This window comes from Mesocricetus auratus, unplaced genomic scaffold, assembly GCF_017639785.1.
Source record: "Mesocricetus auratus isolate SY011 unplaced genomic scaffold, BCM_Maur_2.0 Super-Scaffold_6731, whole genome shotgun sequence".
Taxonomy (NCBI): domain Eukaryota; kingdom Metazoa; phylum Chordata; class Mammalia; order Rodentia; family Cricetidae; genus Mesocricetus; species Mesocricetus auratus.
The window spans coordinates 15,350,683-15,365,136 of NW_024429185.1; the positions used below are offsets into that span (position 1 = coordinate 15,350,683).

Below are 14,454 nucleotides of genomic sequence, written 5' to 3' on the forward strand. Positions count from 1 at the left end.
AAACACTGAACTGAACTCCTAGGAAACAGTTGCAGAGAGGGAGGAATGATGAGCAAAGAAGTCAAGACCAGGCTGGTGAAATCCACAGAAACAGCTGACCTGAACAAGGGGGGAGCTCATGGACCCTGGAATGATGGCTGAGAGGCCAGATTGGGACTGATTCAGACCCCCTGGGCATGGGTGTCAGTGAGGAGGCCTCAGAAATCTATGGGGCCTCGGGTAGTAGATCAGTATTTATCCCTGGCATACAAATGGACTTTGGGAGCCCATCCCACATGGAGGGATGTTCTCTCAGCCTGGACACATGGGGGAGGACCTAGGCCCTGCCAGGGATAAGACTTTGGAGATCTCCCATGGAGGGCCTCACCCTCCCTGGAAAGTGGAGGGGGAAATAGGGTGGAGGTTGGGGAGTTGTTGGGGGTGGGGGAGGAGGGAAGGGAGAGGGAGCTAGGATTGACATGTGAAGGAAGCTTGTTTCTAAGTTAAATTAAAAAAAAAAAGGAAGAAAAAACAAGTTTCTCCTGAGCTCGGGCTACTAGAATGCTATGCAGAAATGTTTAAGGGGGACTCATTTCAATGTAATTGAATTGTAAGTTGGAAGATATGATGATTAGTATTGATGGTCAACTTGATAGGATGTAGACTTACCAAGAGGACAAACCTGTGATGGATTACCTAGATTAGTTAGGCTCAGGACAGGCCTGTAAGGTATTATCTAAAGTCGATATTGAATGAGAAGACCCACCTGTAGATGGTACTATTCTAAGGTCTGTAGATGGTACTATTTTAAGGTCTGTAGATGGTACTATTCTAAGGTCTGGGCCCGCCGGGCGTTGGTGGCACATGCCTTTAATCCCAGCACTCGGGAGGCAGAGGCAGGCGGATCTCTGTGAGTTCGAGGCCAGCCTGTTCTACAGAGCAAGTTCCAGGACAGCCTCCAAAGCCACAGAGAAACCCTGTCTCGAAAAACCAAAAAAAAAAAAAAAAAGGTCTGGGCCCTGGGCCGGAGAAAAAAGGAGAGAGTAAACTGAGCACAAGTATTCATGGTGTCCTTCTTCCTGAGTTCAGAAGCACTGAATTGAGCACCCTCTGGATCCTGTTGCCATGGCTTCCCTACCCTCAAGCATTTCCTCTATAACAGTAAGCCAAAACAAACCTCTACTTCTGTCTTTGTCCCTGTTCTATTGTGGTGACGAGACACATGACCAAGGCAACTCTTGCAAAGGAAAGCATTTAATTGGGAGCCAGCTTGCAGTTTCCAAGAGTTAGTCCATTATCATCATGTCGGAGAGCATGCAGGCAGGCATGGTGCTGGAGCAGCAGCTGAGAACTTTACATCCTGATCGACAGGCAGCAGGCTGACACTGCTTGAGGTTTTGAAACCTCAAAGTCATCTCCTAGTGACACACCTCCTCCTACACCTACTAATCCTTTCCAAATAATTCACCTAGGGACTAAGCCTGCAAATAGATGACCCTGTGTGGGTATCTTGAGTGTATGTGTGTCTGTTCACCTTATGTATGCAATGCCTGGGGAGGCCAGAAGAGGGCGCTGAATACCTTGAAACCGGAGTTACAGATGGTTGTGGGCCCTCGCTTGGACGCTAGGAATTGAACCCAGGACCTCTGCAAGAGCAGCTAATACTCTCAACTACTGAGCCATATTTTGAGCCCTGGTCCTGGTGTGTGTGTGTGTGTGTGTGTGTGTGTGTGTGTGTGTGTGTGTGTGTGTGTGTGTAAGAAAGAAAGAGATGCAGGCATTCCATTTGTGGCTGAGCACTCCACCAACACTTATTATATGCAGACTCTGGTCACCCACCATTTAGGACTGACAACAAGTGAAATTGAAAGAGCTTTTGTACTACAAAGAAAAGTTAGGCAGTCTTTTACAGGGAAAAAAAGCATCTGACAGAAAATGCATGTCTGAAATATATAAGGAACTAAAAAAAAATCTAAAACCCAGTAAACAAATATAGTTTTTTTTTCAAATGGGATATGGAACTGAACAGAGCTCTCAAAAGATGAAATGCAAATGGCTAAGAAATATTTTTTAACGTGGGCACCCTCCTTAGCCCCAGAAATACAAATGAAGATACTTTGAGATTTCATCTTAGCCCTGTCAGAATGGCTTAAGATTACGAAAACAAAAGTCAGCAGATGCTGGAGAGAATGTGGGGAGAGATGATCCTTCACGCACTGTTGGTGAAATGTCAACTGGTGCAGCCACTGTGGAAATCATTGTAGAGGGTCCTCAGGAAAGTTAGAAATAGACCTATGGTGGAAAGCAGTGCAGTTGGAGGAGCAGCGAAGTCTGGAGATGAAATCTGAGGACAGGATGGCTCCTTTGGTCTGAGTGGAAGGCAGAGCCTATGGCTGGCTGCTTTGCTTCACTGCTCTTCAGGCAAACATTTCCAAATCATAACAAAACGTCCCCGCAACGAGCCAGATATGTCACTCCTGCGCATGTACTCCAAGGACTCTGTTTTCTGCCATACGGACCACATGTTCACCCATGCTCATTTAGCCTCTAGGACATGGGAACGGCCCAAACATTCACCAGCTGATGAGAGACGATGAAAATGTGGTGCCTATACACAATTCTATTCAGCTGTAAAGAAAAGTGAACTCATGAAATTGGCAGGTACAAGGATGGAGCTGGAAAACGTTATCCCGAGCGAAGTAACCCAGACCCAGGAAGACAAACACTGTTGGGTTCTCACTCACATTCACATCTTAGCATCAGACCTTCAGATGTGTGCATTTAATTTGGGGCCCTGGGGATTTTAAGTTACATTAAACTTCTTTTTTAAATTGACACTGTTTTGTGACAGTTAGCCACAAATAATTTTAGAGCCAGAGCAAATTCCAGCATTAGGTGGCTTCATATCGGTGGGAACGAAATCATGGTAGAAGCCACAGATGGAGCTGAGCAAAACGTTAAACTGTAGGTCGAATCAAGATGCACGTGTTGTTTCAATATAGGCAGTACTGGCACAGGAAGGTATAGCAATTCTCTTATGTGATGGTCACCATGACCAAAAGCAACTTGGGGAAAGGGTTTATCTGGCTTGCACATTACAGTCTATCATAAAGGGAATCCAGGACAGAAACCGAAGCAGAGACCACAGAGAAGTACTACTTACTGGTTTGCCTCCCCTAGCATCCTCAACCTCCTTTTTCTTTTTGTTTGTTTTTTGAGACAGGGTTTCTCTGTGTAACATTCCAGACTGTTCTGAAACTCACTCTGTAGACCAGGCTGGCCTCGAACTCACAGAGATCCTCCTGTCTCTGCCTCCCCAAGTGCTGGGATTAAAGACATGAGCCACCAGCACCCGGCTTCAGTTTCAGCTAACTTTCTTACACAGCCCAGGCCATTTCCACACGGGCAGTACCACCCATGGTGGCCTGGACCCTCCCATATCAATCAACAACCAAGAAAACAGCCCACAGAAATGCCCATAGACCAATCCGATGGAGGTGATTCCTCACCCGAGATGCCTCCTTCCGGGTGTGTTTAGGTCCGAGTCAGGCTGACTAATCTTAGCACCAACACTTAAGAACTTAGGAAGAGCAAAGCTGAGCATTTGTTAGAGGGTTGGGCTTCTGACGGCATTAAGGGTAGAAGTCATAGAGGGTCTTTCTTGCACTGGGGCTGCAGTTTAGTTGTGGGGCATTCACTAAGCATCCACAAAGCTCTGGGCTCAATTCTCGGCACCGCAATAAAAAGTAAGTCACTCGCCACAGGGCACGAACCATAGCCCCACGGTGGGAGTATGAATTAGAATATCATCTGCATGCCTGCAGAGTCCTCAGGCACTAATTAGTTAAGGACTTGTAGCACCAGAGAGAAGGAGACGAAGCTGCTCTGTAGGAGCATAATTCAAATTATTTTATAATTATTTCTTTCAAATAAAATGCAAGTCGATCAAAGATAATGAATGAAAGAGGAGTCAGGTGTGGGCATCATCACCAGAAACGACAGACAAGTGAAACAGACTTACTAAACATAGTCTAAGACTCACTGTCCTTGCTAGGTGTACTGAAGAAAAAGTCAAACTTCTAAATTTTGTCAGAGGACTGGGAAATTGGTGACATTTAAAATGACAAGAATTATAAGACTAAGAAGTGTAACAAAACCCAAAAACTATGGGTGAATTTTAGAGCAGATTGGGCACACCTAAATAGAGAATGTATGACTAATGTCAGGTTAAAAGAACCCAAAGGAAATTTAAAACAAAACAAAGCCACTGAAGATAAGGTACGAAACGCAAAGGGTACAGTCGGAGGCCTAATGTGTACTGAACTGGGGTCCCCGAGATGGAAGAGATGACATAGGAAGGCATGAGATCCTAGAATTTTCTAACATTTGATTAAACATGTTAACTTATAATTTAACAACTACGACATAAAAACTACCATTTTTAATAATAAAAACCTGCTCACTAATTTTCACGGTTACATCCGAGATTGGAAATTCCCCAGGTAACACCGGCAGCTTTGAGTTTCTCCGTAAATCTGATAGCAAATCGGCTATGTCTAAAGGGGCTCTCTTTCACAACTCCTCTTCCTGAAATACATTATTTTCGTTTGGGCAGAGGAGGGATGGCTGAACTGTCCAGTAAATTAGCGGAGGTGCGGGGCTGGCACGGCCACGCCCCTCCTTCCACCCCGCCCACCACAGGCTCGGGCAGGAATCCACGCCTACGAGAGCGCAAACACGTACCCAGGCGCGCGCCCGCCCGCCCGCGACCCACACGAGCACACGTGTACGCGTGTGTAGGACTCAGGGCACGGCCAAGTTTCTGAGGAGCAGTCCTGCAGACCTGGTGGCCGGCCGTGGGGCTCCTTGGAACGATCTCACCCCGCCATCCGTCTGCGAGGAACTCGAGGGACAGGCGGTGCCTGTCAACCGGCTGGCACACGGGCGTGCCTAGGACCTGCCACGCTCCCCAAGTCCGCTGCGGCGTGGAGATGGAGATCCGGACCCCAACTGAGCGCCAGATCGCCCGAGTGTTCTCCACAAACACGGAAGAGCCCACGAACTTTTCCTCACTTACTCCCTAGCACCCCACGCACACACACACACGCACACACACACACGCACACTGGCTGTCTGAACACTAACTTTACGGAATAACAGGCGCTAAAGGCAGCCCTTGCCCGGAGGAGATAAAAGAGGCGAGGAAATACAGTAATGCCTGACCTCACACTCGGATTTGCCCGGTGCTTGGAATGGAAAAAAAAACCTCATGGGTGGCTGGCCGCGCGGTGCACGCTGGGAATAGTAGTTCGTCCAGCCCGTCGGACACGTAATCAGAACGGAGCGCCAGTCGGCTCGGAGAACTACTATTCCCGTGGGGCCGCGCGGCATCGGAGAGGCGGGGCCGGAGGCGGGGCGCCTCACTCGCGCAGGTCCTGGGGCTGGAAGGAGGCGGTGGAGCGGCGGTCCAACTGCTGAAAGTCTCCATGTGACAGTGAGTGGGGTCCCCTTCCTAGGAGCCGCCCCACTCCCGATCGCAGTCCCAGGAAGCCGCCACTATTCCAGCGCCGACAGACCGGCAGGCCCGGGACTCTGGGCGTCGGACCGTGCCGCCGCCACACTTGGGGTGCGGAGGGAACGGCCGCCCCGGGGAAGGAGGCGGAGCGGCGCGGCGAGCGGGGCTCTGTGGCGGCGCCGGCGCCCCCGAGCTGGCAGACATGAACGGCTTCACTCCGGAGGAGATGAGCCGCGGCGGGGACGCGGCCGCCGCCGTGGCCGCGGTGGTCGCCGCTGCAGCAGCAGCCGCTGCCGCCGCCGCCGCCTCGGCGGGGAACGGGAACGCGGCGGGCGGCGGGGCAGAGGTACCGGGTGCCGGTGCGGTGTCGGCTGCCGGCCCCCCCGGAGCCGTCGGGCCGGGCCTCGGGCAACTCTGTTGTCTGCGGGAGGACGGCGAGCGGTGCGGGCGCGCGGCTGGCAACGCCAGCTTCAGCAAGAGGATCCAGAAGAGCATCTCGCAGAAGAAGGTGAAGATCGAGCTGGATAAGAGTGTAAGTGGGCAGTGGGACTGCCCTGCCCTGCCCCTGCCCCTGCCCCTGCCCCTGCCCCTGCCCCTGCCCCTGCCCGCTCAGCCCGGTTGTTGGCGGGGGGGATTCACGAGTCGTCCGGACTGGGCTTGCAGGTGGGGGCTCGTGGGTTCTCGGATGGAAACAAAGTCGCTGCAACTCCGGCCACCTCCCCCAGCCAGCGCGCGCTCGCGCAGTGGTGCGGGTCGTCCCCTCCGCCCCTACCCCGACTCCCGCTGCCTCGCCTCTCTCCCACGCCAGGCTTCCCTCTTCCTCCTTCGCTGAGATCTGGAAACGAAACAAAGGGAACCGCGTTCCCGAGAGCCCAGAGTAGTTTTCTTGTGCCGGGCAGCCCCTTCTCTGGAATGGAGGCGCCTTTGTTTTGCTGCCCGAGCCAGCGTCTGACCCCGGGGAGTAGCTCCGCTCCTTTAGGGAAAGTAGAGTCTTGGGAGGAACCCACGTCGCAGAGAAGGGAAATCTTCCTCCTCCCCACCCCCTCGGTGTTGTTTCTCTTGAACACGGAGAGGGAAGCCGAGAGAGCTCACCAGTGCCTTACTGGGGGGAGGTGGTTGTAAACCGTGTTTGCGGTGTCAGCTCTTCGGGCAGCTGCTCCGAACCGAGGCTGCAAATAAGCCTCGGTGGTTTTACAGCCCTCTTGGCAGCCATCGGGATTTCTTTTTTTTTTTTTTCCGTCTTCACGCACGTTTGCTCTTTGGGCCAGCTATGAGGTTTCAGAGAGCTCCTTTGCTACTTTTCAGAGCTCTGGCTGGTGGCAAATTGAAGAAGATACATAGCTTCCACACATCCTGTATATTTTTAACTTGCTCTTAGCGTAGAAGTCAATTTAAAAGGCCCTTAATTGTCGCCTTAAAGGGGGGAAGGGGAGACTGTCAATCAGCTCAGTGTTTCCAATCGCTCCTTATGTAACTCTCAAATGCCTGTGTAATTAAATTGTTTGAAAAAGTTTATTTGTGTTTCTGTTTAAGCAGATTTTCAGTAGGGCCCATGAGAAACGTTGCAAGTGAATGTGAATAGTTTCCGTTTGCTTTCATTGAAAACACAATACAGATACATACATTCATTTAATTCTCACAAAGAAATGTTGGTACTTGAAATTTAAACATGAATTTAATAGCGCGTTTGTAAAAAATGCAGTTGTGTCTGTGTAGAATTTGACTACCTAATTAGAAACATTGGGAAGCATATATTTAACATTAATATAATTTGCTGCTCTCAAACTAGAGAAAATACTATCAGGTACAAAATTGTGGACAACATCACCTCTTCCCTTGTGGAGTCAAAATCAGCAGGAGCTAACTTATTTAGGTCACCCTCAATGCAATTTGATGACAAAACCCAGAGGGTTGAAATTTCTCTTCCTCTGTCTGCTCCCCTCTCCCTCCCCTCCCCCACGAACAGTTTTCCCAGGCTGCTAAGGTTAGAGCCGGGTAACCCGTTTTAAGATTGGAAAGGAACGTTACATTGTCTAAACAGTGGCAGGCTTAGACTCTATGTTCAGTCGCTCATCTGGGCCTATGCATTTTACTAACGCGGAATTGCATTCTTCTGTACTCACCGCCCTCGGAACTTTTCTGTTTCAGGCAAGACACCTTTACATTTGTGATTATCATAAAAACTTAATTCAGAGTGTCCGAAACAGAAGAAAGAGGAAAGGGAGTGACGATGATGGAGGAGACTCACCTGTTCAGGATATCGACACTCCAGAGGTAGAGCAAAGTTGTGTTATGTTAAATGTAAATCATAAGCATGCTGGCAATTCCAAAGTCTTTATGTAAATATTTGGGCTAAGTTTTAAACATTCAAAGCATCTGACAAATCTCAAAATTAAATACAACCATTTAACATGTATTTATACTACTATTAAGTCTCAGGTGACAATTCTTATAGCCCTTGACATATGACTTCCTTTTTTTTTTCCTCTAAAAGCTTCCACTATGTATCCCCCAAAGGTGGAACTAATAAACTCTAGATCTGATTATGTAAAAGAAATTGTTATTGTGCTGAAGTGGATGTTCCCTTGCCTTCCAGATCAGTGGTAACTTTTCAGCAGAGTGAACTAATTTATATCTTAATTTTTTTTCTAGGTTGATTTGTACCAATTACAAGTAAATACACTTAGAAGATATAAAAGACACTTCAAGCTTCCAACTAGACCAGGTCTTAATAAAGCACAACTCGTTGAGGTATATATAATTTTTATGCTGTGTAAACAAACCTGTTCACACCAACAAGAGGTCACTAAATGATGATGAAATAGATAAATGTGGTATGTATAGCAGTATATTACATACAGGAAAGTCAAAGTTAATGGGTCTATCATGGTCTTAATACAGTGGTTTAGAAACAACTGTCTGCCGCCTAGAAAATCCATTTACAGCATCTTTTCATTGTGATTTTTCAGAGTATTCAGGGAGAAATTTTTATCATTTCAGAAATCTGTTTTAAGTTTCTAATTGTTCAGTGGCTATTTATTGAACACCTAATTGAGACATAGCAAATAAATAAGCTTACAAGCATTTATTAGAATTTAGTTTTCAAAGCTTCTATGGGATGGGCCTACAGATGATCCTGAAGCAGGACTCCCCAACTTTCTAGTTTTCCTTTCAGGTCGTCGTTGTTTTTAAGTAGAGGGTGCTTTCTTTATATCGAGATCTTATCCAACCTTTTACTTAAAGTTTGTTTTGTATAGGGCTTTGGTTCCTTCAGAGTGCTGTGGAAGTTAGCTCTGTATGTGTGTGTGTTTTCAAGAAGTAATAGAGCCACAAAATCTGTGCGCTTTAACATATTTACAGATTTAAATAATTATACTTTATATCTAAAGTAACATTTTCCACTAAATAGACAGAAATCTCTCTCTGTCTCAGTGTGTTTACACGCGCTTCCTCATAATCTTCAGCTTGACTTGAGTAGTTAGCCTACATTCCTAATGTGCATATTAAATAAAAGATAAATGCAAGTTGCAGATCTTTGTAGAAAGTTCTTTAACATTAAAATTCAGTATGCTAACTAGCCAAATTTTCTCCTCTATTTCTTGCCTAGGCAACAAAAATATAATTTTTCTTTAAATCTATTTAAAGATCTAGTCCTTTTACTGTGGCATACTATATAAACATAAAGACATCCTGTACTAGGATGAAATACACTAGACATTAGTGAAGTATGGTCGCCCCTTTCTGTAACAGAGAGGAACCAAGAACTGATGCAAGCTTTGCATTATATAACATCATATAGTATATAACTCAAATCTCAAACCTTTAAAACTGGTCTTCTGAAAACAGTTGGATTAGTTCAGAGTTATTTTCTGTTCTAGAAAAACAGGCAGTCTTCTGGAATCTGAGTGCACACATTAGCAGCTCAGTTCCTTGTTGGTGTTGGTAATATGGCATGTATGTTTGATTTCTGGCATGAAAAGACAGGGAAGCAGTCCTCTTGATCTTTCCAGCTCCTTTAGTTTTCCCTTCTTAAATCTTACTCAGAAAATTTTGCTGAAACTTATGGAGAGTGAATGCCAATTGCACCAAAACTATTTATGGTATCATATTTTGTTACCAAGGGTTTTTGTTGTTGTTTTGTTTACTTTATGTTAATCTTTTCCTGTGAATACAGAGTGAACTCTCCTTCATGTGATGCCTGTCGACTTTTCTGTTTTACGTCATTGTTATTTAATGTTTAAGAACATGTACTTTAAAGTTGTTAAAGGGAAAAACACTTATAACCAGTGCATACATTAATACTTATAACCAGTGGACTAAAGGGAGTAAAATACTTAGAATTAGAGCATATTAATTGAGTAAACTAAAGGATCCTTTGAAATCAAACTGTCTTTTTTTTTCAAACTGTCTTTTTTTTATAATATTTTGGTTTTTTCTGTGCTTTGGGGCTTGTTCATACTTTGCTAAAACAGCTTATTTTTAAAAGACTATCTCTTGTGGTCACATAACACTTTGACAAAACAGTGCCTTTTACTTAGCTCACAGAATCTGCTACATCTAACGTTTAATTTGTTTTTTATTTGTAGATAGTTGGTTGCCACTTTCGGTCTATTCCAGTGAATGAAAAAGACACCCTAACATATTTCATCTACTCAGTGAAGAATGACAAGAACAAATCTGATCTCAAGGTCGACAGTGGCGTTCACTAGGAGAGATGGCATTCACACTAGCACGTAGATGTATGGCTGTAAAGAATGTTTTACTGTTTTTCATATGTAGAAATGTTCTTGGGTATTTTTTCTACAGAGGATTTTCTTTTGTTTGTTTTTGATTCTAATAATTTGTTGGAAACTCATATAAACTGAGCTTCCTAAATTAAAACTATTTTAAATAAAGGCTATTACTATTATAATTGCTTCAGTGTATTTATTTTGTGAAACTTCGTTTTTATTTTAAGCTTTCAGGGATTGGTATTAAGGTCTCAGGTAAAGATCCTTAGTTTGTAAATTTTTCTTGAAAATTCCAAGTAATTAAAGGTAAAGGAGAAATAACAGATAAAACCCATTTGCTTTCCCTAGGCCAATTTGATTTGTAAGTAAGCATTCTTTTTGTTTTTTTCTGTGTGTGTGTGTGTGTGTGTGTGTGGTAGGGGTGAGGGGAGGGCTGTTGGTTTTGAGACAGGTATCTCTGGCTGTCCTGGAACTCAGAGATCCACCTGCCTCTGCCTCCCAAGTTTTCAGACTAAAGGCAAGCTCTACTTCAGTACTGCAGACAGTATTTTTTTTTTTTGAGACAGGATTTCTCTGTATTGCTCTGGAGCCTGTCCTGGAACTTGCTCTGTAGACCAGGCTGGCTTGGAATTCAGAGATCCCCCTGCCCCTGCCTCCTGAGTGCTGGGATTAAAGGCATGTGCCACTACTGCCCATCCAACTAGCAATATTTTTTAAAGTACTTTACAATGTATGTTTAGCAGATTTGAAAATTAGACTTCCACTGATTCTCAACTACTTTTAAATTTCCCTTTTGTATTATTATTATTCTTTGAAGGCATATGAAGAAAAACAGGTGCCTCTCTCTTTCCAAAGACACCTGACATTTCCTGCAAAGGTAAGCACAGCGCTTGCTCAGAGTGAGAATAAGAACTCATGGAAAATGACTCACATTCTATAATGTTTGCTTTGCAAATTCAAACCTTGTTAATTAAACTGCTGTGGGGTGAATGTTTATAATCAGCCCTCTAGAGGCTGAGGCAGGAGGATCAAGAGTTAGAGGTCATTCTGGCTGCAGGGCAAACCTTGCTTCAACAAAACGAACCAAGTCTGAGGTTAGAGAAGTCTGCATGTGTAATGAGCTCTTTGTGTAAGGGTTGGGGTTGCTTTATATTTTCCTACGTTTAATTATCTGTCAGTGTTTTATCTTTTTTTGTTTTGTTTTTTCCAAGATAGGGTTTCTCTGTGGCTTTGGAGGCTGTCCTGGAGCTAGCTCTTGTAGAACAGGCTGGTCTCGAACTCACAGAGATCCACCTGCCTCTGCCTCTGGGATTAAAGGCCATACGCTGCCTTTTTTTTTAAATGTTTTATCATTTTTAACATCTATTTCTCTTGGAATTTTATTGCTTGGGTAAATGCTCAGCATAACAAATCAGATTTGTAGCTTGTCACATCAAAAACAAAAACAGCTCCAGGAAAAATGTTCTAAGAATGGTTGCAAACTTTAGGCTGGAAATGGATAAGACTGCTAATACAGCTCACAGTTCCTCAAGGTTGACATTTGGACGCATGATAGTTGGCTATGGGAGGCTGTCCTGGGTTGTAGGAGGATGAGCACACACAGTTCATGACATTTACCTGATAAGTACCAGTAGCTCTGAGATGCAACAATGATAGTTACCTCTAGACACCGCCAAAGGTCCCCAGGTGCCAAAACATTGGCCACCAGCTGAGAATCACTGACAGTTAAAGAACTGTGTCTGCAGTACTGACTAGTAGGGGTAAGTTTACTTATTCTCAAGTGCTCATTATAGTCACGACTACAAAACAAAGTAACTGGCATTTGGTTCTTGGCACCATCTAAAATTCCTTAGAATATTATTGGTGAGCAGAAGCTACGATTCTAGGCATCTTGGAAACTTTATTTGCAGTGTCCCAGAGACTTCTGAAACAATTTTTTTTCTTAGCTGTATGAAAATGAACCACATACCTGCAAGATGTCAATGTTTATTTGAAAATAACGTTTTCAAATAACCTAATCTCATAAAGATTTCATTTTTTAATAAACCAGCTATGTCATAGTTTTCCCTGTAAAAGTTTTTCTTGTGAAAAGAGCTTGGAATGTATTTGATTAAAGTATCCTTATGAACTCATAACTAGCAATTTAGTGGTTCTTCTCCTTCCCTCCCCAAACAGGGTTTCTCTGTAGCTTTGGAACCCATCCTGGAACTCACTCTATAGATCAGGCTGGCCTTGAATTCACAGAGATCCACTTCCCTCTGCCTCCCAAGTACTAGAGTTAAAGGCACCACTGCTGCCCAGAACAATTAAGTTTCTTATACTTATTTGCGTAATAAAATTGTAAAATAACCCTGAAGAATAGGGCTCTGAATGGTGATTAATCAACGAAAGTAAAGCAATTAAATCCTTGTTAAGCATATTACAGAAGCTTTTTAAGCTAGGGTGCATGTGTGCCTGTGAGTTGGGTGTAGTGTACATACAGAGGTCCGAGGACAACTTTGGGAGCCAGTTCTCAACCTACTGAGGCAGGGTCTTTTTCTGTTGTAGCATGGTGTATTCCAGCTAGCTGGCCCCAGGCTTCTGGGAGATTCCCCTATCTCTATTTCCTATCTTGCTGTAGAGGCCCTGGGATTGCAGGTGCTCACATCTACTTTTTTACATGAGTTCAGGGACTCAAACTCAAGCCATAGGGCTCATTGGTCTAGCATGTTCACACACTGAGCCATTTCCTAGGCCCTTGCCCGATCAATTTAAAACATTAAAAGAGTGGATCTTTTACATTGAAAACTTGCCTCCCCAAGGTTGAGTACCCACTGAGGTGTAGTATAAAGGTTTCTATAAAGTTTTATTCCTGTGCTATTGAGTTTTTAATGTTATATATTCACTAGTAATTTCTTATTTGTCTCTAAATAAAGAGTAGATGGAAACTCATCTTTACATGGGTACAGGTTTCTTTTAAACAGTATCAAGAGAATAATCCAAATTTGCCATAAGAGTTGGGTAAGGAAAGAGTATTAAATTTGTAGAGGGACTTTAAAAATTATTTAGGAACCAAAACAAATTAAGAAAAGGCAACGATTTATTTTTTAAAAATTCCCATATTGGTATGTAATTTTTTTCATTGAAGGGAAATTTACATAATACACAAAGTACATAATTTGGTGATATTCAGTGTATTTACAATATTATGCAACTGCCATACCTAATTTCATGTTTGTTTTTTTAATCACCCTCCAAAAACAGTCATACACAGTCCTCTCATTGCATCTATTAGCACTGAGTTTCAACTTTTGGCTAGTATGATAATGCTACTTGGGGGCTGGAGACATGGCTCAGAGGTTAAGAGCACTGACTGCTCTTCCAGAGGTCATGAGTTCAATTCCCAGCAACCACATGGTGGCTCACAACCATCTACAAATCATTCTGGTACGTAGGCAGTATATGTAATAAATAAATAAATAACTCTTAAAAAAAACGAGAGATAATGATAATGTAGAAACATTACTGAACTGGCTATAGATACATTTCTTTATTTCTGCTGAGTTTACACCTAACAGTAAAATTGCTAACTCAGAATAATTCTCTATTTAACTTTTTGACGTACTGTCAAAAGTTTCCAGGTTGCTGGGACATTGATGACATTATTGACATAATGGCTGAAAATTTGCTAGCACTTACATACACTGTCTGTCTGTCTCTGTCTCCCTGTCTGTCTGTCTCTCCCTCCCTCCTTCCTCCCTCTCTTTGAGACAGAGTTCCTCTATCATGTAGCTCTTGTTGTCCTGGAATTCAATACATAGATCAGTCTGCCCCAAGTGCTGAGAGTAAAGGTTTGTACTACCACACCTGGCCTGTGCTTTTCCCCATAACTGAAGCCATGCTACTGGATGTGAAGTAGTATCTGACTGTAGCTTCGATTTATATGATCTCAATTTTTTATTTACTTTTATTTATTTATTTATTTATGTGCATTGTTGTACTTCCTTGTCTATCTGTGAACCCACATGCGTGTATGTAGGTGTCCTCAGGGGCCAGAAGAGGGCATAGGGTCCCCTGGAACTGGAGTTGCAGGCAGGTGTGAGCCAGTGTCTGGGTGCTGGGAATTGAACCCCGGATCCTGGAAAGAACAAGTGTTCTTAACTGCCAAACCATAGTTTTAGCCTCTGATTTACATACAAACTTATCAATGATATGGAACTTTTTTTTTCCCGAGACAGGGTTTCTCTGTGG

The 14,454-nt window shown here is 43.9% G+C and overlaps 1 protein-coding gene and 1 long non-coding RNA gene across 2 annotated transcripts; one reads left to right on the top strand and one right to left on the bottom strand.

Annotated features, from left to right (window-relative positions):
* Nucleotides 1-1,838: 1,838 nt before the first annotated feature.
* Nucleotides 1,839-5,196, bottom strand: LOC121139149. The gene is made up of 2 exons (XR_005876001.1): nt 4,823-5,196; nt 1,839-2,607 (listed from the first exon to the last, which is right to left on the bottom strand). It is a non-coding gene; the product is annotated as an uncharacterized LOC121139149 (long non-coding RNA).
* A 195-nt stretch (nt 5,197-5,391) lies between these two features.
* Nucleotides 5,392-10,403, top strand: Sap30 (Sin3A associated protein 30). The gene is made up of 4 exons (XM_005075153.4): nt 5,392-6,026; nt 7,643-7,768; nt 8,147-8,245; nt 10,081-10,403. Exons 1-4 carry the CDS (start codon nt 5,697-5,699, stop codon nt 10,201-10,203), a joined length of 678 nt encoding a protein of 225 aa, XP_005075210.1. The 5' UTR covers nt 5,392-5,696; the 3' UTR covers nt 10,204-10,403.
* The last annotated feature ends 4,051 nt before the right edge of the window (nt 10,404-14,454 follow it).